The sequence below is a fragment of the Rhyacophila brunnea genome, unplaced genomic scaffold, assembly GCF_057557595.1.
Source record: "Rhyacophila brunnea isolate RB1 unplaced genomic scaffold, BYU_Rbru_1.0 scaffold_22, whole genome shotgun sequence".
Classification (NCBI taxonomy): Eukaryota; Metazoa; Arthropoda; class Insecta; order Trichoptera; family Rhyacophilidae; genus Rhyacophila; species Rhyacophila brunnea.
The window spans coordinates 9038713-9064714 of NW_028232882.1; the positions used below are offsets into that span (position 1 = coordinate 9038713).

Below are 26002 nucleotides of genomic sequence, written 5' to 3' on the forward strand. Positions count from 1 at the left end.
GGGGAGGTGGTTTGTTTCTGAGTATGGTTCTTGGTCTTTTGAATTTTGTGGGGACGTTCTCGTTGTCATTGTTGAGGTTCTGATGCTTAAATTTGGTGGTTTTCCATAGAGTCGTAGAAATTAATTGCAAGTTTTAGGATGTGTTCGTTTATTTTTTCTATTTCAAGGTCTCTGTGTATGACAGAGTTGCGGATGTATCTGGGGGCGTTTGTAATCGTTCTAAGTATCGTGTTTTGTATTCATTGTAGCTTTTTTAAATAGTTAGAGCTGCTATAAGCCCATATGGGCAGGTGTATGTCATTACGGGTCTGATTATCGCTGTGTTTAATAGTTGTTACACCAACGGTGGCCACGCGGCTTAAGTGTTGGACTATCACGCCGTGGGTCTCAGGTTCGAATCCTGGGTCTGGCAAGCACACATATTGTTTTTCAATTTGTGTGTGAGTCAGGGTATGGACCTAATAGGTTGAGCAAGTGGCTGACATCCATTTCTCGTAAAAAACAAAATCTGTTAATACAAACCTCTACCCTGTGGAGGCCCATATGATCCTATTAGGATCGGACATGGTCGGAAAAAAAAATAATAGTTGTTTGCTTCTAAGGGAGAGCTTGCTTCTATTGCCTATCATTGGGGTTAATGGACCTGGCTTGTTTGATTTTGGCGTTGATATGTGTGACAAAGCTTAGTCTGCTATCTAAGTGTAGTCCTAAGTATTTGACTGAGTTTGAATGGAATTAGTATGTTGTGCATTTGGAGCTTGTGTTTTTTTCGAAAATGTTTATTTTGTTGCCTGACGAATGCGACTGCTGCGCTTTTATCTGCATTTATTTTGATGTGCCAAATGTCGCACCATGCAGATGTAGTGTTTTCAGCTTGCTGGACTATTTTTACGGCTTGGTTGTAATTCATTGATCTAGCTAGAATGGCAGTATCGTCAGCATACTGGGCTATGATGCATGATTTTTGGGTGCTGTTTTCTGGGATGGGAATATCCCTAGTGTATAGATTATATAATGTGGGAGCTAGGACAGAGCCTTGCGGGACTCCAGCTTTGGTAGTCCGTATGGTGGAGCTAGTGCTGTGGTATTTTACAGAAAACTGCTTTTTTGTGAGGAAGGAGTTGAGAATTTTTATCATCGGGAGTTCGATTTCCACTCTGGAGAGCTTGATTATGAGTCCTTCGATCCAGAACTTTATCGAAGGCTTTGGCAATGTCTAGGAACAATCCTATGGCGAATTTGTGTTGGTTTGTGAGTTTCTGCTATGTATTCAGTGGTGCGGAGCAATTGCTGGTTCGTGGAGTGGCCTAGTCTAAATCCCTGTTGTTCGTCTGGTAGAAAATATACAAACGTAAATAGTGACTCCATCACAGGTTAGTTTCACCCAAAGGTCCTCATTTGGAGTCTCTAAAGCATGGACACGTTCGGCCTCAACCCCTCCATGCTTCTAACTCCCAAAAGACAGCCTCCACCCTGCCTGTGGCCTGCACCGGAATCTCGGGGGGGGTGCCCTATTTAAGATTGGGGGGGTTGGTTTTGGTGGCAGCGATTTTGATGATGCCCATGGGGATTGTGGAGTGGGGAGTAGTGGTTGGCGATAAGTGATTGTCATTAGGGGTTGAGGCCAGGGGGTCCATTGTATATGAGGCATTGGAGGTCTGTTCCATGCTGGTAATTGGGAGGTTGGTGGGGGGGTCTTGGCCAGGCTGTTGGTTGTTGCGCATTTTTGTTAAATGCTGGGTGTTCGGGGCAGCCTCTGAAGTTGGCGGAGTGAGGGCCGCCACAGTTTGCGCATGTGGCTGGGCCCATGGCGCGAGAGTGGTTGCATGTTGACGTGGGATGATTCAGTGTGCATTTTAAGCAGCGTGTTGGTGCCCGGCAGTTTATACCTACGTGGCCAAACTGTTGGCAGTTATGGCATTGGATGGTTTCGGTTTTTTTCCTTAATGATTATATCTTGATTTTAAATTTTAAAATGGAGTCTAGGTTGTATAGTAATTTGCCTGCTTCTGTCTTTTCTGCATCTTTGAGGACGAAGGGTAGGGGTGATCTACCTATTCCTTTTTTCATTCTCTGTACTTGTGTGACGGGGTATCCTAAGTTGTTCAGTTCCGTATGGATTGCTTGTTCCGCTATTGTTTTAGACTTGCTTGTATACTTATTGGTTCAAATCGTAAAATATGTGTAATTCTTTATGCAGATCATTTATCTGCACGGCGTCCAGATCTCCAATGTCCAGTTACCCTGGTGGCCGGTTGGCTATTATATTCAATTGTATTCTGAGGTTACTGTTTACGAGCTCTCATACCCAAACGGAAGCCATGTTTAGATTCTATGAAGAGCGTTTTGGTCGATAGAATCATAGGTATCGGTGTTTCAGAACAGGCCTCCAGACTGAACTTCGAGAGGAGAGAAAAAACCAAGATTTTTACCTCCATCAAGGCGAAACGAGAACCTGAAAGCAAGGTAAAACAGGATTAACATCAAAGAAGGAACAGCCGGTTAAAAACAGTGGGTATGGGTTCAAATGTTATTATTTTTATCTGTGTTGATTATCTGAGAAAATGGGACCATCAGTTGTTACTTCTCCGAAAGTATACAAATTGAGTATAGTTATGCAGAAAGCAGCCAGACGACAATTTAGGCAAAAATGACTTGTCATGTATAACATGCGGCCCTCGTAGTCTATTGCGTAAGGCGCTGGAGTTTCATCCGGGGGCTTCGAATTTGATTCCCGGTGATGTCGCAATATATTTATGTGATTTTCTCAAAGCCTGGGTGTTTGTCATTGTTTCGCTTCTATTACGAATTACACTACTACTACATTATAACGCAATTCAATAAGCATTTCATGTAAGAACCGCTAGTTAAAATCGTCGTAATGAAGTAGGATGCCCGTAGCTTAATAATTGGTGAGGCATACTGCTGCGAATCCAGAGGTTACAGGTTCTAGCTCGTCGGGTGTCGTATTTTTTCTAAAAAAAGATTTTTTCTAGTGGGTATGTAAATATACATGAGATGTTTTCAAATTATATATGTTCAAAATCATCGTCATCATCAGGGGCGCGACAACCCAGTGTAAGTCCTAGCCTCCTCCAACAGCTCCCTCCACCTGTCCCTATCTAGTGTGGCCGCTTTTCAATTCGCTACCCCCAGAATACATATCTTCAAAATAGTATCTATTAAAATTTAAAATCAAATAAAATCTAGTATTCCGTCAAAAAAAATCATAATTAGAAAAAAATGGCATTTGTGTTCATAGAAAGTATTGTTGAGGCGATAGATACATCAGTGAAACGGCAAATAATTTTCAACTATAGGTGCGACGAAATTTTGGACTCGCTGCCATTCGGAGAATTCGAAGAACGTCGAGCTGGGAACACGTCAATTTGTTTCGTGATGGCGACGGGGGTATTAATTCTTAAATCGTGTAAAGATGACTAAAAACGTTACCCATTTACTTTTAAAAGAAAACATGTCAATGAATATATTATTATTGTTACTAATAGAACAATAAACAAAACATTAAATGGACGTATGTTGGACGTCATTTCCACCCGCGACCCGCAATCCGCGCATCGCCTAGCCACGATCTTTTTAGACCGTGTTAATTAATTCTTATCCTTAATTCAATATTATTACTCACCTATACAGCTTCTGGGGCCTGAACCAAATGGCAGATAGGTCAAAGGTCTTATGTCTTTCCTGTTATCCTCAGAAAATCTCTCCGGGTCGAATCTATCCGGGTTCGGCCAAAATTCAGGATTCATATGGATCGCATAAACTGGAACCCAAACGGTTTCTCCCTTTTCGACCTAAAAAAATATTAAATATTGGACAGCTGTCAGTATCTACCAGTAGCGAAGGGTGGAGGTAGGCTGTTAAGATCCGCCATAAATAGTGCACATTCAAATTTGTAGACTACAATTTACAGATGGTATTGGTTAGTTTTTAAAATTCAATTAAACCCTGCCTAACCAAACCATAATAATTTTGGTATACTTTACTACATTTCATTCATACTTATTTGTTTTCGTTGGATTAAGAATACATATTATGCATATCGTTGATTCATTTTTTTAAATTCATTAAGCAAACCAAACTATACCTAATAGATAAAAAATATTATTCTATCTATAAAATACCTCAAGTTGTATATGATTTAATTGCATAATTTTAGGTATTTTATAGATAGACTATTTTTTGACTATTATCTATTATGGCTTGGTTTCGTAGGGTTTAATTGAATTTAAAAAACCAACCAACACCATCTGTAAATTGTAGTCATATTTCAATGAAAACAAATACGTATGACTGATAAAGTTGAGTATGCACTATTTATGGCGGATCTTAACAGCCTATCTCCACCCTACGCCACTGGTATCTACATAATATGACTGTTTCCTTTTAACTGCTCTCTGAGCGGGTCTTGAGCGAATGGCTGTCAACCGAAGAGAGAAAAAGAATCACTTTACCTGCATACGGTGTTTGCTGCCAGCCCTGACCGGCCCCAAGTCGTATTGCTGACGGCACAGTCTGTTAATGAATGGTATGGCAGGCCATTTCCTCAGGCATTCTACAAAATAAAACCGTGCGAAATTCAATTTACATAATAACTGCTTACACCAATTAGTTCATCTCCCTGCTTCTACGTTTAGTGTGAATACAATTTACATAGGTACAGAAATAAATAAGACACAAAGGGTAGATCAGTGATTCCAAACCTTTTTTGCTTGGCAAAAAATGGTGCCGAGCGAGACGCCAACATGCGACCATTGGATCCCAAACTATGTTCCGCAGAGCATGAATAGGTATTCCGCGAATTTATCAGAAGAGTACCCCAGTGTGTCAAAACAAGCTATTATTGCAATACGACATATTTATGCGAAGCAGGATATTCTTATTATGCTGTAATAGAGTCAAAGTCCAGGAACAGGCTCGACGCCATATTGATTTAATGTGATGTTCCATCGCAGAAAAAGTTTAGGAAACCCTACAATAGATAATGTCCTCCTACCTAATTACTATGAAATTAACTAGTAGCCCGGTCGCACAGAGCATCTCATCTCGACTGCGACATATCGAATTTGTCGATGTGATTTTGTTGTAATTTACAAAACACATGTAACTGAATGTACTACCACATATTTTTGGTAAAAAAAACATCTGCTTATCGCATGCAACAAATTTCACTCGACATGGAGCACAAGTAGAAGAGCATGTCAAGAGCAAATGTCGCATTGGCACATGTGCAGAAGCTGCTTTTTCATTAGTTTCGGCTGGCCACATGACGTCACTGTTCCAGCATGGTCTCGCCTGTGACCGAAGAGAGTTGCAACATTGGTTTTGTATTGCATTGAGTTACATTAAGTTGCAACATTTGATTTATAACAATATCACAGTCGAGACGATTTTCCATGTGCGACCGGGCATAATCATGGAACTGATATTTCGTTAATATTGGGAACCTGCTTTCGTGGTTAAAATAAGAATACCAATAATAGGAGCATACCTTGATTTCTATCCGACATCTGGATCTCTCCAAATTTTAGTCTTAACGTACTTGCACTTGCTAATAATTTAATAAACTATTTTTTATTTACAGATGATGTATGTTCAATAAAGAATGTTACATTCTTAAATCTTGTGAATTATTCATTGAATAAAAAAAATAGTTAGTATGTATACCTGACACAACCATGTCCATATACTCCATCTTCAATAAGCTGTTGTAAGTGAGCCTCCCGTCATTCTCCTCGACGACGGAGTCAATTTCCTCTTGCAGTTTTGTCTGGACATCAGGATTGACAGCCAACTCATACATGAGGAAACTCAACACGGTGGCCGTGGTTGTATAGCCCGCCAATATGAACACTATACACTGCGCTATGTAGTCGTCATCACCCCATTCTTAAAATGAAAGAATACAACAGGATTCAGCAACATTACTTTATCTACAGCAGGCATGTCCAACTTCAAGTAAGCTGTGATCTACCACACACTCCCACCACAGAACACTGAGGCGATACAAATTAAACAACAAAACTTGTCTTTCATCATCACAAAGAAAAAGTTTTGGTCTTTTTTTAGGCATTCATACCACTCATCGTCAAGCTATCCTCCTACTGTGCAAAGAGTCTACTGAATTTACATCTTCTCTTTCTCTCATTCCTGCGGCAGGTCGTGAGTGATCCAATACGAATCAAGTGATAACGAGGTATCGTGAGCTTCTGCATGGTTAATTTGACTATAAATTTCACATAAGCAGAATAAGGAAATAAAATTAGGAATGCTTAATGCTTCCCCTTCGAAATCTCAATGAAATCTGTGACTGTCAACGGATCTGTGTGACCCAGTTCTCAAATTAATATCATTTATTTAATTGCCATTTATCTATTTAATGATTCACAGACTGTCAGCAGTTTTGAATAACGTTGCTCATACCATATATTTTCTTGCATACAAAATTCACATGGTCAAATTACTTCTTGCATGTAAGCATTTATTTTAACCGTGTTGGGTTAAATAAGAAAAGTTAGAACAATCGAACAAATGTCTGACTGGATCTTGTCACTCGTAAACTCACTCCACATTGAGAACTACCACTCTATATCGCCTCATTGGTATCTTTTACCATTGTATCAGCCAAACTCAAATAAATACGCAATCTACATCATCCTCAGACTTCAGTTCATCTTCTCCTCATCACGCCATCATCAACATCCAGCATCTCCAACATCTCCAAAAATCATATTACACAAGTGATTGTACATGCTTTTCACGACTCAATTCCTACCTTGGCTAGGCCCATAATCATCACGTTAGCCATATCTGATCTAAGGTAATAATTTACAACATTTGAAGAAAACCAGGTACACATATCCTTCAGCACGCGGCTCTTCGAGAATAATAATAATGCACGTAATTGACACATGCTGCTAATCGTATACTTATATCAGAGCCGTGAAAAAGGAATAAAAACCCGAAAGTTGGCATACGTTAGACAATTCATGGGGCAATCTGAAAGATATCAACTACTGCATCTTATCATTGAAGGGAAGGTCTCCAGTAAGCGAGGGTCTGGTAAAAGAAGAACATCCTGGCACAAGAATCTCAGAACCTGTTTTGAGTTCAGTACTTCATTCCTATTTAGAACAGCGACAGATAGGGAAAAAATAACTGAAATCATCGCCGATGGTATGGCACAGAAGAGAATTTTAATGTCGATGGAATCGCACCAAATGTAATGAACCCCATGATGTTGAGTAGAATTTATGTACCCAACAATATTTTACAGCACACCAGTTGGGAAGCTTTGGTCTATATCACTGAAGCCAAACGTGGTTCAAATATTATCCCAAATCAGTAATAAAAATTATTTAAAACGGGTCCTCACACGTGGACGCACAATACATAAAATAAAAGTGTTTTTTTTAAATTTGATAACATAGTTATTGAAAAATTCTTACTTATTGTTTCAGATTTTAATCCGATATGTGATTCTTGGACGTTGGCAAACTCTTCATTTTCTGGATTGCCGATAACTTCTTCGTGTTTTAGATTACCTGCAAAAAAGAAGTACGATTAGCCAGACATCAAATTTATCAATATTCAGCTTCTCGGTGGACACATTATCCGCAAGAGTTTCTCTGAAGGGGTAGACTGTCTTTATAAAGTCTGAGGGAAGAAAGAAAGCTGGTAGACCACTGTGTCTTAGGTGGCTAGATGGAGTAGAGAAAAATCTTCAAGTTATCGCAGTCCACAATTGGCACACAGCACAAAATGGAGAGGACTGGAGGAGTTTGCTTGAGGAATCCAGGATCCATCCAAGGTCGTAGCAATAGTATCAAGAATGAACATTCAATGCGAAGTCACTTAACTTAATCAGTAGACCAGTGGTTCTTTTGATGGTTCAATTTCATAGATTTAGGCTCAACCTCCATCTATAGAAGAAGGTTTTTTTCAACATCTTCAGTAAGACTCCTTCTATCATGGTATTTTTTTATTATTTATTTAGTTCAACCAACAGGATCAATCAAAGAGGATAAATATGAATATAATATAGAAAAAAATTATATGTGATAGTCCAAAACGCATAATAAATGAAATTAAAATAAAATTACATCAACGTATTTGACAAGAAAACTGCAATTATCTTAAAACTCTCACCCATGAACTTATTCATGTTGTTCTATTAGTCCCCCATCTATGTTTCTTTACCTCGTTTAGCCTCCAACAATAAGTGAATCATGTCTGGTCGATACTGGCCATTGCTCTCTCGCTCCGACATTGTCTGATGAAGAAGGTTTCTGAAGAATGACACAGAGGCCTCAGGCATAAGACGGATTCCAAAAAACTGCAGATGTAAATTATAATTTTATAATTATGGAACTGCGAAGAGCAGATGTGTAAGTACCACGTAACAAACTAGATAACTTGATTTCCACTGTTTTTGAGATAGCTATTGAATATGATTATACATTTCCTTCTCTACAAAATGATAAAACTAGGTAAGTCAGAAGTTAATAGGAACTGTATTAATTTTGTGTTTGAAAATATTAGATAACTTTAAAACCATAAATGCATTAAATAAATAAAATAATATTTCTACAATATGTTTTCATACAATTGAACATTATTTAATTGTTCCCAGTTAGACAAGCACAATTTTCCATTTGTATTTTAAATAATAATTATAGCCTGGATTTATGTTAATCAAGTAAATTTAAATTTCATTTTCCCAACAATGACCAAATCAGAGTTAATTTCTTTTATCGTGTTAACTGTCAATTCATGGTGGAACTGCATTGTATTATTTATTAATTTAATAAAACACAAAATTTTTAGTACTTATTTCACTTTTATTATGTAATAAATTTGGACCGGTTTCGTCCGCCTCAAAGGGACAAAACCGGTCCAAATTTCGGTAAAAAACTATAAAAGTGGAAAAGTACTAAAAAATTTTGCATTTTATTAAATTAATCAATATTAAATCAGAGTTACATAATATCTAGTTGTAGTATTGAGGTAACAATATGAAGCTGAAGTTGAAAATTTGGTTACTAGGGCTAATGATAAAATTAGATGCAATTCATCTAGCATTGCAGATTCATTTGTGGTAAACTTCATCTTGTCATCGTCAGAATCCGCCAAAGAACCGGAATCATTTCAACTCAATTTTAGATTCACTCTAAAAGCCAACTCCATGCATTATTTTACAATATAAGTCCTGAAAAAATTGCTGATTCGTTTGTAGGAAGTGTTACACTAAAATTCTCTTTTTATACTGAGATATAAATGTCAAGTAGTGTCAAACCTACCAGTCAAATTACCATTATTTTCATGAACAATCGTGAAAACCGCAATAACAGTAGGAACTTAAGTAAACAAAATAAGAAGTAGATAGCAGGCCACTTTGGACCCTTGTGGCACAGTATCAAGGATTCCGTCGCAGTGGCCGGCCCTCCCTTCCTTGCATCGATGCTAAAAAAGCTATCTACGCACTGCAGAATCTTACATGGCAAAAGCGCCGAGTGGAAGAAATGATTGCCCTATCGTCCTATGCTGAATCATGAATGGGTGGCATAAGCTAGAAACATTAGGAAAGCCCTATGAATAAAAAAAAGAAGGAATGAGCATATGTACAAATAACGGCAATTAGAAAGGCCGGCAAATATGGCCAACATTGCGTGATACACAAACATAAAATACCACAAAATTACAAACACATACGAAGATTATACGCACACGTACAGACATGATATCGAGGGTATACTGACAGAAAGCATTAACTCACTAAAACAAGTTCTGAGATAATCGCAAAAATTTTTCCCAAGCGTTCTCCCACGTAGATTTTTTTATGATTTAAAAACATTTTTTCTACATTATAAAGACTAACCTTTATGGCAAACACAATATACAACATGTTACAAGTCCTGTATTTTGTATACGCAGAACGCATTAGGTCACTATCATGCTTTCTATCAGAATAAAAAAATAATGTTTCTAATTAATAAAAAATAATGATTTAATAATGTTTCTATTTTCTCACCATTATAGCCTATGCCTTTGTGCGTTTTACCAGGACGTAGAGCGTAAAATTGTATACATTGTGGCATTTAAAACAGAAAAACAGCAAAAACTGAGATAATGCGTTCTGTCAGTATACCCTCGATATTTGTTTACGCAAAATCGTCGCTATCCAAAATGGCGAATTGGTTGCCCTTTTTTATATTGCAATAAATCAGTACGTTCTATCCTTTCTTTTTTTATTCGTTGGCAAAGCCCAATCAAATGTTGTAATACAAAAAGTAATTCACCTTCATTATTTTGGGGAACAGTCTAAATCCCATAAACTTTAAAAACAATGACACGGTTTGGGCAGCTAAGACCGTGGCTTTGTCATAGAACTGGTTCTTGCGCTGGCTCAGCGAGTCCACTTCGAAACTGAAAGCCGTAGACGCAATTACGTCAATTGTATATCGGCTGCAAATATCTTTCATGTCTATCTCCATCTTTGGACTTCCTGCAACAGATAATAACCAATGACGGTAACACGAAAGCAGACGGGCAGAAGATCATTGTCTTCATCAGAATTACTTGAACTGGTTATCTAGAAAATATATCATGGTAGATATGAGCAATACGCTACATATTAAGCGTCCATAGCGTGATAAGTATCTCGACTGTTACCTATATTTTGGACATCCTCCGAAAACAACACCGAACCAGTATGTGGCAACGAAATATGCTATGTCCAGCTGCAACATTTATTACTTATTTTCGTATGTACAAATTAGCACTAAGATTTCTAACAAAAATTAGCTTCTGAGAACGCAGGCTGTACCTACCATTGTCACATGGACTTTAGCCCTTGGCCCATTGCTGCCTAATCGATTTAATTTCAACTGTCAACTGTATCATGTTGTAACCGTCTTTTTCTTGAATAAACACCGTTTTCTACAAAAACTTCTTGATTATTGAAAACCGCCCTATTGCAATCTCAAAAAGAATTTATTCATATATTATTTGCATGATCCCACCGTATAGTATACTAGCATGTTGCAAACTTATAGCGCCTGTATACGTGCATGGATTTACTTGCACCAATAGTGTGTATTTTAAACTATCGCCATAATAGCTGTTTACACGTGTAAAGTGCTGACTGTCTCGCCAATGTCATTTTTCAAGAGTGAGCAAGACGCGATGTTATCATTGTATGGTGTTATTTGACAGGTCGTGAAAATCAGTAAACGTCACAATGAATCTGCGCGGTGTAGTTATTTTTTTTCCAGAAGGTTCGCCACTATCGATCTACTGCGCAGGCGTAGATATCGCACAGTCCAATTACCGCATAGAAATTCAGAAGTTTATGAACTTTTTGATCCATGTATGAAATGTTTACACATGCATTTTCTTGTTATGGCCGCTATAATACGTACTATCAGCAGTAAATGCATACACGTGTAAATGGCGTACCTATTAGTTATTTTGCGTGAACTTACATAATATTAAATTTTCTCTATTATATTCATTCATTTGATCAATTGTGACTAATAATTTTACTTAGTTTTATACAAAATAAAAAACATAATTTTGAAAATCTCAGTAACATACTTATGATTTTTGCCAATAGGTACGTGTGTTTCTGAGGTTTTCAAAATTATGTATTAATTATGCATCTCAAGCAGAATTATGAGCCGGCAGGTAGACGATTAAACGATTAAAGACATAAAACTCAAGAAAAGTCATAATATGTTCCGCTGCCAGAATGAAGCCACGGTAAAAGAATATGAATAAAATACAATCACAGCTTACCTTCTGACTGTACCGTATAGAAGTTGACAACCTTTGAAGAACACTCCGTCATGAAATTGAACATGTTCTTTATTTTGGCTGAGGTAAACGCGGGGCTCAATGTTGAGCGCATCTGACGCCATTTCTGCCCTAAAATATGATAAAATGGACGAGAAATATTAATGATAATAGTTTTCACATCATCAAATATGCCAGAATGCCTTTTATGCATTATGCTACTCAACATCGAGTGGTAGTATTATAGTTAGGCTTCCCTGATTTGACCTGGATTGTCCCGGTTTGATGCTGGGTCCCGAATTCCCGGCCAGTATTGTCATTTTGTCCCGGTATATAATATTATAGTAAGTATTTTCTGATCCAAGTGCTAGATATCGATAATTTAAGCATTAAAACACCATCTATTGTATTTTTTTAGTAGGCACTCAGTAATATGGCACCCATATTTTTTCACCTATACCGGATTGTCGGAAATGACATATTATTGGAATAATATAGGAAATAACAAATAATCTGTCAAGGTCGGGCACCGATCTGCCGAGCGAACGGCTCTCCGCTCTGTAATCCGGCAGTTTAATGTGAATCGTGCTGGATTATAGAGCAGGAGAGCTGAGTTACAAAATGCCGGACTATTGGACATGCCGGATTGGTGAACGCCGGATTACCGAGCGCCTACTGTATATCATAATATAGAGTAGACGCATTTAGCAATGAGTATTACCATTTATAGATGGCGTTAGATTATACCATGTGCATTTTTGTTATCGTTATGTCAGTCATCGCTAGACCTTTGAAAAATGATGTTGCCGAAAATGTTTGGTTAGTGTTTCGACATATCATTTGTATAATAAATAATTCTCGTACGTCCAATATGTCGGCTTATAATGTCGTGGGTCTCAGGTTCAAATCCTGGATCAGGCAAATACACATATTATTATTGTTTTTCAATGTGTGTTTTGAGTCAAAGGATGGACCTAATAGGTTGAGCAAGTGGCTAACATCCACTTCTTGTGAAAACAAAAATCTGTTAAAACAAATCTCCACTTTGTGGAGACCCATATGATCTTATTAGAATTGGACATGGTAAAAAGAACTTAATTTGTTTTTTTTTTTAGGATGTTCTGGTTTGAAAGAAATATATGGTATGCCTAATTGGACATAGTTATGCAGAAAGTAGCCAGTCCATAAAAAATGAGATATGATATAGATCAGATGCGAGAAGGTTTTCTCTATGTTCTGCTGAAAATAGCCAGGCCGCAAAAAAATTATTCTTGAAATAAAATATTAGGTACTGTTCGGTTATACCGGAGGCAGCGGAAAACGCATTTTGAAAATAGCCGATAAACTGAATTATTTGTTAGGTTAACCTAACCAAACCTAACCTTACCTAACCTAACCTAACCTAACCTAACCTAACCTAACCCAACCTAACCGAACCTAAACTAACCCAAACTAACAAATAATCCAGTTTATCGGCTATTTTCAAAATGCGTTTTCCGCTGCCTCCGGTATAACCGAACAGTACCAAATATTATTTACAATTTTACATTTTACATACATTTTTAACCTTTCCCTTACCATGATAAAAAAATTACGCCCGTTCCCATGCCGTCCACTCAGTGTCCCGATAGAAATTTGGCATTTTAAGGCATTTTAAAAGCTAATTGATTGCTTCAAAAGGTAAAGTATGTTTTTAAATACTGTTTAGTCATCGTTTAACATTTTATTCTGTGTATATTACATGCAATTATCTTATAATCGTGTATAATATCGGACATCGATAAAAGTACGTCATATCTAAGCCACGGCGTGTCTCGGTCTGTTTTAAATGGAACAACCAACATACGCTGCCATTTCACGGAGAGTGGGGGTGGCTAATTCATCCGAAGCGAACGAGGGATGTTATTAGGTAGGATAACATCTGTGTGGACTTGCGTTATCACGTTCACCACATAAAGTAATAGTTATAATTTTGCAATATCGATTCCCTATATAATTTTAAAACACTGTGATCTTATTGTATCATGTTATTAAGTATTTTTAAAAATCGTATTTTAAAACACATTAAAATAATATACTTACATAAGAACAATTAATCAAGAAAAATACTCCGATTGATCGTATAGTTTCCACTAAATATATTTTAATATCATGTTTCTTATGCTGAAATAATACACATTAATAAATATAAATAACTACGCTACTTGAACTTATACGCACGTATTAAGTCTATACCTCTAAGACTTTAGATATATCTTACCTACTTTTAGATAATTTCCCTAGTATATAAAAAAAATACTTATAATTTTGCAATATCGATTCCCTGATTATAATCTATAATATAAAAATGAATATTTGTTAGTTTGTTTGTTCGTTTTTTTATGCGCTGCCATACCGTTCATCCGATTGCGATAAAACTTTGTCAACTTATTGCTTGCACTTGCGCGCAGATTATAGACTATATCTTATACATACAAATGAAAGTCTGTCTGACATATGCGTTCCTATACCATTCATCCGATTGCGACGAAATTTTGGTGAATTGATGTGTGCACTACGGGTGCGAGTCATAGACGCTAAATGTAAAAGCAGCTGAAATGGTGGATTGCTTTGAGAGAAAGATCCTTAGGCGGATATACGGACCCATGAATGATGATGGGGAGTGGAGAATTAGGTACAACACGGAACTATACCGCTTATACCAAGATTCAAAACTCTCCAACTTCATAAAACTCCAGAGGCTAAACTGGGCAGGCCATGTCCAGCGCATGCCTGAGTCACGGATACCGAAGAAGATCCTCGAAGGAAACCCAGGAGGAAAAAGGCCAGTGGGAAAGCCACGCACACGATGGCGTGATAATGTTACAAAAGATGCCAACCAGATACTAAAAATCAGGAACTGGAAAAGACGTGCGGAGGACCGTTCCGGCTGGAGGATAGCGGTGGAGGAGGCCAGGGCTCGACTTGAGCTGTAGCGTCATCGAAGAAGAAGAAGATGTGTGCACACCCACAAAGGTTTCTGAATTAGAAAAACTATCTTCTTCTTCTTCATTATATCTTCTTTTATTCATATGGTTCCTATACCATTCATCGGATTGCGATGAAACCTTCGCCAGTTGTTGTGGCAACACCCGCAAAGGTTTCTGAATCAGTACAACCATCTTCTTCTTCTTCGTCGTCTTCATTCTATATTCTTTTATTCTTATGATTCCTATACCATTCGTCCGATTGCAATGAAACTTGCGTCAGTTGTTGTGCCGACACCTGCGAATGTTTCTGAATTAGTACAACAATTTTCTTCAACCTTTTTTTCTATTCTATCTTCTTCTATTCGTATGCGTTCTTATACCATTCATCCGATTGCGATGAAATTTTGATCAGTTGTTGTGCGCATGCCCGCGAAGATTACTGAATTAGAAAAACCATCTTCTTCGTTATATCTTCTTTTATTCGCATGGTTCCCATACCATTCATCGGATTGCGATGAAACCTTCGTCAGTTGTTGTGGTAACACCTGCAAAGGTTTATGATTTAGTACAACTATTTTCTTCCTCTTCTATTCATATGCGTTCTTATACCATTCATCCGAATGCGATGAAATTTTGATCAGTTGTTGTGCGCATGCCCGCGAAGATCTCTGAACTAGAAAAATCATCTTCTTCTTCTTCATCATATCTTCTTTTATTCATATGGTTCCTATACCATTCATCCGATTGCGATAAAACCTTCGTTAGTTGTTGTGTTAACACCTGAAAAGGTTTCTTAATTAGAACAACCATTTTCTTTTTCTTCTTCATTCTATCTTCATTTATTTTATATAGTTCCTATACCATTCATCCGATTGCGATTAAATTTTGGTGAGTTGTTGTGTGCACACCCGCAAAGGTTTCTGAATTAGAAAAACTATCTCTTCTTCTTCATTATATCTTCTTTTATTCATATGGTTCCTATACCATTCATCGGATTGCGATGAAACCTTCGTCAGTTGTTGTGCTAACACACGCAAAGGTTTCTGAATTAGTACAACCATCTTCTTCTTCTTCATCGTCTTTATTCTATATCCTTTTATTCGTATGATTCCTATACCATTCGTCCGATTGGAATGAAACTTTCGTCAATTGTTGTGCCCACACCTACAAAGGTTTCTGAATTAGTACAACAATATTTTTCCTCTTCTTCTATTCGTATGTGTACCTATTCCATTCATCCGATTTTAATAAAACTTTCGTCAGTAATTGTGCCAACACCCGCGAAGGTTTCTAAATTAGTACAATTATCTTCTTCTTCTTCTTCTTCTTCTATTCGTATGCGTTCTTATAACATTCATCAGATTGCGATGAAATTTTTCTCAGTTGTTGTTCGCACACCTGGGATGGTTAGTATTATATAAAATACAAAGTTTGTTGTTTGTTTGTTCCATCCAATTTTGAATTTTTTACTACATATTAATACTATTAATAACGTTTGCATATTTTGGATTCGATTTTAATTTACAGTTCTTTTGTTTGACCTTTACTCCTATTAGAATTACTTTCATATTGTATTACACAGATATTTTAATATTAAAAAGATAATTTCATTATTATTTTTTAAATATCTAAGGTAAATGTATCCACTAAGCGACCCTGTGCGAAGCCGGGTATCTCACCTATAATATAATTTCAAAACACGTTAAATATTTATATAAGAATAATTAAAAACAAAAATAATTCAATCTTATAGTTTCCACTAAAATTATTTAATGTTATGTTTATTATGCTGAAATAATTACACATAATAAAAATTAAATCACTACGCTATGTGTACCTATACGCATGTAGTAAGTCTATAATATACCCACCTTTCGAGAATTTCATAACAAGAGGTTTTCTAGTCTATGTTAAAATAAATATATTGTATCTCCATAAAAATGTACTTTCATACATATTATATATTGCCAAACTGGTAGGTGCGCAGTGTTGCGAAGGTAGGCACGAAAAGTTTTACACAAATAAAGCCACGTCATGATTGCAGTTTGCAAATAAAGTTTATAAAACAGCCGCTAGTTATAAACTACATAAAAACAGTCCTAAAAAACGTTGTTTGTTAAACTGTCTGAAGATAATATGTAGACTAATTTTTTAATACCTCACTTCTATACTATTGTTGAGTGTGCTGGCTATCTCGTGAAAAAATGATATACAAGGATCAAATCATAATATTGAAATTTGAGGCAAATTTGTTAACGAATGATAACTGTTGTTAAATTTGTCTATTTAGTTAAAATTAAAAAAAAGTGAATAAATCAATGCAAGGACCACTAATGCATTGACTGATTTAAAAAGACAAAGTGAAGGCATACATAAAAAATTGGAGCTTTGGAAATCAAAATTTAAAAAAAAAATCGTCATGTTTCCACTTTTAAATGATTTTGCGCCAGATATATTGAAGCAAACAAAAATCTATTTACTGAGCGTTATGATAGTTTGCTAATGCACTTTCCCCATTATTTATTTCACAAATTTACTCTAATAGTAAAAAAATCATTTGATTTCAAAACTATGATATATTAAATATGTAGGTAGTTGTACGTTTGATGTGATACCTATATCATGAGTGATATATGTAATGATAACTCCCGTGTATGTGTATAATTTAGGAAACACTACATTATAGTACCACACTGCGCTTAACCTCAGAGATAGGTAGGTGGGCCCGACAAATATCCTGGCCTAGGGGCTCGCTTTTCGCAAAATCTTTTTTAAACATCCATCGCATGAAAAATAAATTAATTTAAATAAGTATAAGTAGTAATATAAGTAGTAAAACCTTGTTTATTATTTATATATTTAAGTTTTCTTTATTTTTGTATTAGTGCCTACATTTTTGACTATTTAAAAAGGTGTCTGAATTATTTAATGAAATAAAGGGGGGAGGCGCCAAGTTTCATTTTTTTTTAAAAAGGAGGCGTAATAACATTAAGTTTGGAAATCACTGATGTATTTGATAGGAACCGTAATTTAATACTTGTGTATTTTTGTAGATACTAAACATTATACTTACCTACATATAATAAAACAATCATTAGATTTACTTAGGTGGAAGATAACGGTGTGAAAGACCCCTTACTTCAAAAATTGTACTGAATTCCACACCACCGTGGAGGTACAGTTAAATTGCGGGTTTTTTTAAATCTGTGGTTTTCCCATTACGACTATTTCATTGTACTACGTTTTAACTTAATTTTCTAAGCATAACATATTATACAAACTACAAATGAATATATCTACATAATATTATCTAATTAAAATTTAAATGGTGACTCATAACTTTATATTATAATATAAAACAACCGAAATAATAAAACTACCTACTATTATATTTCTAAGAAAAATACTCACTTTCTGAAATGCAAAATATTAAGAATAACATTACCTACATAATATATACAAAATACATAAAAACATTTTATACATGTGATAGAGGTATTTTTTGCAATTTACATTAAATTTAGTCAATACCATTATGTACGGACTATGTCCAAAATGGTATACCAACATAAAATGAATTGATTTTACAGACATGGGGTGCAGAGAAATAATATTATATTATGTTTATACCTACATCAGATTGAGTATGATAACATTTTTATAATAAAATAATATTATTTGGTACTTATGACATTAAAAGCAAAATTAATAATTAGTAGGTAATCTTAAATGTATTAGTCCTACCTAAATAAATTCACTGATTTCAGGGACATAATAACATGGAGTTAATGTTATAGTATAATAACTACATGTAAATGCAACAGTTTCAATATAATTAATTATTTAGACATGTACCTACTCACTAATATTATTTTTTTTAAATAAAAAAGATAAAAATAAATATCAGTAAGCACTTATTCATTAGACGTAACTGAAAGAAAGCATAGTGGTTCGTACCACGAGAATGTCGTGTATACTATACTATTGAAAATACTAAAAATACTTTCTGCGACTATTGTATACCTACATACTTCATAAACAAAAGAATATCTAGTTGTATTTGAAATGCATGTCCTGACTAAATAATATTCTTTTCGGGCATAAGTTATTATTAGTAATTTATAACTACAATATAATTTATTATAGAGGTAGAATATGCAAGTACTCATATGCACAAAGGAAAACCGACCGCTTGCTGTGCGTTTTTGTGCAGGTCACTCGAGGTAGGTATATTTTCAAATGCACATGTTCCACAAACTGATGTAAACTTTACAGACCTTGTAATAAGGGTTGGTATTCTTCTAAATCTGGGTAAAAAGGTTTTTATGACATGCCCGAGATACCGGGAATTTAAGGTAAGTGTTTAGGAATAAACGTCATATGAAGCAAAGTTAACATGATAAAATAAACACTAATAACATTACATTAAGGGTTAGTTTGGCATTTATCGTCAGATGCACGGAACATTTTAAATTTCAAGGTTCGTTATATTATGGGAGGATTTATACGAGCCATCAGTCATATAATTAAATTGAACAAACACATAAATTGGTCTCGCTGTTCTAACAAATAACATTTTATAATAGTGTCTCACTTTACAAAATTATTATGTGGGTTTCTCTAACGTATATCTTTTTACATAGCCCTATCACTGTCTTATCAAAATATCGATCAGACTTTGGAAAATGATTAATTTTATATAGAAAACATTCAATTAAACTACTTGTGCATTTTTATTTTTACGCATAAGCATTTTATCTACAAATAGCTAAAAGTAGATTTTTTTGTATATAATAATAAATGGGGTATCCATGATTTAAGGGCCTAAATAAAGTGCGAGTTCTTCATGGCAACGGGAGTGTTAATATCATGTTGTTGCTAAAGTGCCATTATCTCAGCTCGACATTATCGTGGACTGGCTACATTCTGCATAACTATGTTCAATTATAGTAGAATATTATTGAATGATAAAAATAATATGAAGTGTTCAAGTCAAAGATGTTGAAGAAAATCTTCTTTTGCCAGATGGAGCTTCCCGTCGTTTCCCTATAAAACAAAAGGTTTCTTGAACACCTTTGATTTAAGCAAAGTATGCTACCGGTGCTCATGTATGAACGCGAAACGTTGACCAAAACAATTTAAAGTAACACAACATCACTTACAAAATACGTGTCAGGCAAAGAAATCAATGTCTAAGGAAGCAGACATTAGAAATAGGAATAGATTTGATATGTAACCCGATGAGTGGATGGCCGTTCGACAAATTCTGTCACACAGTAAATGACAAGGAGGTAATGAAACCTGCTGAATTAATCATCTTCGACGTAGTCTAAAAGGGTAAGCTTAGACAGGGAGGCAGTGGACAGATTCCAGCTGACGATGTAATCTTAATAATAAGAATGAAAAGCAATACCTTTCAGTGCAAGTAAAATTCTCCCGAAGACAGGATCAATCTCTTCGTCAATTTGTAGAGGGATGTCATGGAAATAGTCAAAATCCTTCACAGTCACCGCCTTGATCAGTTCCTGGTCTCGGAGTATTATTGTTGATTTTAAAAATTCAAACAACACAACATATCTGAAAGAGAACAGAATAGTAAATATACTACAGAGTACTGCATGATCGCAAATGGTTTATCCCATGTAGATATAGATGAGGAATATCTTTGTTTGTTACATAAGATCTAAAAAATTGAAACCAATCTAATGATTGTATTGAACAAAAAATATATATGCCAAGAAGGTTTTCAGAATAATCCAATTAAACCAATTGTAACCATATTGCTATTCTGAAAATCAATGTCCAACATAGTTAGTTTCTATTTGTAAGAAATAATTACAACAATAAAAAGTATATTATTCACAACCAGGACGGCTATTCCTGAATAAAGCACTATGAAGCACAAGTGACCAGTTGCGCAAACCTACTTCACTGTAGCATACTAAAAGTCAACCGCCGCTGTCTACTGCGGGTGAGTTGAGCTAGGTACATGCGTTGCCGCTAGAGGTGCTGACGGTAAACGTCAGATCTAATGTCAACGTAATATTGTAGAAAGCTGTTTTGTCTTTTACATAACTATTACCGTTGAAAGTGTTATTTTGTGTTGAAATACTCATTTAAATATTTATTGTGATTTCGTAATAGACAAACACACATGTTTGTTTACAAAATACAACGGAAATTCCGTGTTGTAATATTGTTATATTGGAGACGTAACTAGCTTGTTTAAAGATTAATTGGCTACGTACTTCAACAATGAATGGTTTAATAATGCAACATTAACGGTAAGTATTGATTAAATATGAAGTCATTACCAAAATGGATAAAAATGTTATTTAATATCCATTAAATTGACAAGAATTCCGTCACGAGATGTTTACTTTCTATCTTACTCTAACGCATGGACATGAGGTATAAGCATGCTGAATGCTTTCTCACTCGCACTTATATATCGCGTACCGTTTCACTCGAAGCTCTGTACACACAATATCTCCTGTAAAACTACAAATTTTACGTGCTTCAGTCGAAGCGGTTCGGTGACGTGTTTTGCAGTGCTTCACTCGGGGATTGGCGTCCAGGAATTGTACTTAGTAGATATCAGTGGCGAAGGCTCCATAGTAGGCGATTATTTAAAACCTACCTTCTAAGAAAAATAGATCTTCAAGTAACTAATTTAATTTAAAAAATAAAGAAATACACAGAAAAATCCATCCAATTCAGAGTCATCTATCGTCAGAATTTAGAAGTTTTATTTTATTTAATAAGGTTTATAACCATATACTCATACTAGCGCCGCCTGGATTCAACTATATTATGAATTAAGTTGACCCCTTTTCCAGATCTGTTTTTTATGACTTCAGTCTCATGGCGCCAACCACTGTCTGGCTTTTTATTCGGAAATCATAAGTTGTTTAGTTTGCGCTTAGATCCCTAGGGCACATTTATTCAAAATAATTATTAATAAGATAATTTAAAAAATAATTTCTATGGGATTCAATCACATATAAATATTGATTGTTAAAAATATAAAATAATTTATCTCGCGATTTTTATTTATCAGTTATTTATACCAAAATCTGTGTTTTAAATATAGAAGTATTTTAAAATGTCTAGTTTTACGGGTTAAATTATAAATTGTTATGGAACATAATATATACACAACAACGGATATTTTCAAAGATGATAGGTAATATATTTTGAGCGTAGGTATGTTACATTTATAAATGTTAAGGAAAATACATAATTCAAACTAATTGCTTATTTATAAACTAATTATATCAAACTAATTGAGGTTTTGAAATTTCATCAATTTAGTGTACCTATTCATCAGTAGTAATATTGGGTTATCTTTTTATTTCCCGTAAATATATCTGACAAGCGTGGTTACTCCACAGCCTACCTCTTTCCAAAAGTCATCCTTCGCCACTGGTAGATATTATGTGAAAAATAATAGTTTTGAGATAATTGAATCCAAAGATTTTATCCTAACTAAATAAAGCAATACAAATAATAATGAAGAGGGTATTTGGTTGAAGTACGTAAAAACAATGTCTGACAGTGGTTTAGCCACTTTTACCTTGATACATACAACAATCCAAGTTAAAAGTGGCTAAACAAAGTAAGTATTTCACTAGTCAACTCCAGTATATAATATGCATAATATGATTGGAAGTCTGACTGTATTTTTACCAATATTAATTAAAAATGTCTACTAGTTTCGAAATGATTTGTAATACATTGCCGACATAAATATACCAATGAAAGAATTGAGGCAATCGTTATTATGTTTCAAACAATTTCTTTTTCTAAGATTTTTAAAGTAATGTTTTTGAACTTTTACTAAAAGCCTTCGATTTCATTTGAATGAATGAAAAAAATTACCACATGTTATCATTTTAACGGACAAGCTTCGATTGTGTAATTTAACTTCTATAGATCTGTATCGTGTGCTTTCCCTATGCTCCGATACTGGAGCGTAACAGGGTGCGTTAAGGCCAGTTCGGATCGGTCGAGTGATTTAGTAGTGGTGAGTGATTTAGTGAATTAGTAACTGAAAAGTGTCCGAACACAGTGCATTAGTGAGTGACTTGTCAAAATGAACAGAGCGATGGATATTTAAAAACGGACACCATTCGCGCGACACGAGAGTGCTGCCGTCTGTCAGATAAACTTGTAACTTCAAAAATAATTCAAATGATACGATACAAAAACGGTGTTGACGTAATTGAATCGATTTATGCTCCAAATTCCTATTGATGAATACTAATTTACAAATTTTTGTATGCTTACCTATGTACTTTTGTAGTTTGTTTAGGTAATAAATAGGTACTTTATGCTCCATTGTCCTTACTGACTATACAAAATAAACGGAATGATAAATGAATATAACATACAATTATTCTTATGAACATTAGGATAATGTGTACCTACCTCTTTACTAGGTAATCCAATCCCGAGCCAAAATTCTGATCCCGGGATTTCGGGATTACAATTTGACAATCCCGGGATCCCGGGACTGGTCCCGGGATTGGCATTTTTTCCATTGTTAATATAAAATTTTTATATTTACAAATAACATTCATATAATCGGTCTAAAAAAAAAAAAAAAAAAAAAAATCGGTCTAAAATAAACCTAGTATAATGTATACTATTTAAGACATTTATTGTTAATATTGTATGCGTTCAATCTTGGAAATACACAAGTTTAATGGAGTAAATAATATTGTAATATAAATAATAATGGTAATTTAATAGGAGATTGCTTTTTCTGATAGTAAAGACTTAATGGATGGATTAGCAAGATTTAAAATAGTAAAGCAAATAATCATGGCGTACTTATTGCCTTTCCGCTTCATAAATCTAATTAGTCAGCCAAATATGAAGCTGCCGTAAAACGTATGATCTCATGGTGGAATTACTTTGTTAAAAATGCGAAGCATTGTTTTTTTCCAATCTTTCCATTTTTAGTAATTTATGTGAAAAAATAAAATGAATCGGCAACCTACACATGGGTATAAATCAAACTTCATTCAAACTCAGTTTATTTCTAATGTAGTTATTTTTTATTAAAAGTATTTTTTCTGTTATATTTTCGCTTTTATTTTATTTTCCATAAAAATTGATAAAAAAATCAATCCCGAAATCCCGGGATTATGTTTATCAATCCCAGGATTCATAGGTATCGAAAATAGCTCGGGATCCCGGGATTGGAATCCCTACTCTTTACCTATTCTCAATAACAAGTTTTCTGAGAAATATTGCCATTATTTATCAACATATTAATCAACAAATTATCCACACTACCTATCGACATGACATAATATCCTTCATACTGAGTATACAAAATAAACGGAATAATAAATGAATATAACTTATAAGATAATTTACCTATCCTCAATAACAACTGTGAAATATTGCCATTTATCTACGGATCTATCAACACACGTTCGCGACGGTTATCTTAATGTTTGTCGCATTGAAGAATAATAATTATACGTTATATTATTTCGAGTAGTATCTTCGCTCCAACGTTGTGTCATTTCTGCGGCAGTCGGCGACTGGTGAACTCGCCTGTTCAGACTTGTTTCGTGGCTTGCTTAGTATATAGTGAGTGGTGGTGGGGGTCGCTACTCGGCCGAAATAATAGAATAAAATGGATCGGCTGGACTGACGATTTTACTAAACTACTCGACTAAATTTGTCTGTTCAGACACGTTTATTTACCAAATCACTCGCTACTCGACTAAATCACTGGAACAGTCCGAACAAAGCTTTAGAACAAGTGATAAGTATAAATCTTTTGTTTTGAAATTTTTCTTTCTCGACATTTATTCAATACGTCTTCTTAATAACCCTTTTCTTTTCCAGCAATTATTACAATTCAAAAGTGGCTGTGTGCGTGTGGCTCATTAACCTAGTTTGCTGAATAATAGACTTGGTTGTTGTAATTAAGAAATACAAGTGAGTAAAACGAAGGAAATGGTAGTCACTATCAGTAAGAAATTATACCTGTCAGTTGGAAATGAATCGTAAACATTTTTAATAGGCACTGTGAAGTGGTCCAAGCCGCAAAGTGTGCGAAATAAATTGCCAAAAAGAGGCAAAGGTTTGACGAATTTAACTCCGAGCTCTTCAACTTGCCTAACTTTCACCAGTGACAGAATATAGACGACAACAAAAATACAAAATGCCACAAAAATTGACAACTCGATTGAGGTTAAGCCGAACATGGTGTCAGTGATTAATTAATGTTAGTTATGCCTAAAATAGGCAATTTAGTGTACTATATTGATTGATTACACAACGAATCCATTTCTTATCTTTAAACATTTCTGCCGATATCAATTTATAAGAATCAGAAAAATAACAGTGAATACGCAGCACTACTGATTACTGATAATATTGAGAACTGTCAAATTCAATTCAAATATTTCGCCAAATGAGCTGTTCCAAAACTAATCAAAAGCACCATCAAAAAAAAATTCGACGTAACCATTTTATATATTATGTGGCGTGAACAAGATTTTAGCGCTCAGCATATTTAATTAAAAATACTCTTCTCAGTGATGTCCGGGGTCAGCATGCCATTCACTGCTTGGTGGTAGCATAACTAAGGGATGATAAATAAATAAATTATAGAAAAGAAATAATATAAATTATGATGGAAAGGAGATTTTATTGTATTGATAATAAAATTGTAAGTTTAAGGTATTGGATAGCTAATTATAAAATATAGTTGCTTTTAAATGTACGTTCAATTTGTTAGTAAAAATTAAAGAGGACTGAATTGGCATTCTGCTTAGAAGACATGACTGCCTCTTTCATATCATGATATTAATTAATAATACCATATACCTATTAGTATCATTATGCTAAACCACCCTGCAACCAGAGGCGCGTTTCTCTAACGCAACATGATTGACGCAACCGATTAGTGAGAAAATATAAATTAAAAGGGGAAAGAGTTAAGACTTGTTAACTGAGCTGAGTTAAATTTTATTATACATATTGAAATTTGAAAAAAGATGCATATATTATTTCTTACAAACTGTGTGGAAAATAAGTATTGCCCAAAGCATAACAAAATCCCTGCATACAATTTAAGAGAATCTTATTATTTTCTCGATGAAACCATAACGAGTATAATGCCAATTTTTTTAATGATTCGTTTACTTGTTGGCTCCAACTTTTGTCAGATTCGATTCAAATTTGACGGTGCC

The 26002-nt window shown here is 34.9% G+C and overlaps 1 protein-coding gene across 1 annotated transcript; it reads right to left on the reverse strand.

The window, feature by feature from the left end:
• LOC147070017 (cytochrome P450 9e2-like) lies at positions 1-25207 on the reverse strand. The gene is made up of 10 exons (XM_085949962.1): positions 24792-25207; positions 20197-20360; positions 11818-11946; positions 10320-10525; positions 8221-8356; positions 7470-7565; positions 5689-5910; positions 4476-4576; positions 3647-3815; positions 1-2455 (listed from the first exon to the last, which is right to left on the reverse strand). Exons 1-10 carry the CDS (start codon positions 25010-25012, stop codon positions 2286-2288), a joined length of 1614 nt encoding a protein of 537 aa, XP_085806088.1. The 5' UTR covers positions 25013-25207; the 3' UTR covers positions 1-2285.
• Positions 25208-26002: the final 795 nt, after the last annotated feature.

Excerpts from the sequence above, each read along its gene's own strand:
- LOC147070017 (XM_085949962.1), bottom strand. The coding sequence starts at position 25,012 with ATGTTCGGCTTAACCTCAATCGAGTTGTCAATTTTTGTGGCATTTTGT. Across the intron at positions 4,577-5,688 it reads TATGGACATGGTTGTGTCAG|AATGCCTGAGGAAATGGCCT; the intron begins GTATACATACTA and ends TTTATTTTGTAG. Across the intron at positions 3,816-4,475 it reads GCAGCAAACACCGTATGCAG|GTCGAAAAGGGAGAAACCGT; the intron begins GTAAAGTGATTC and ends ATATTTTTTTAG.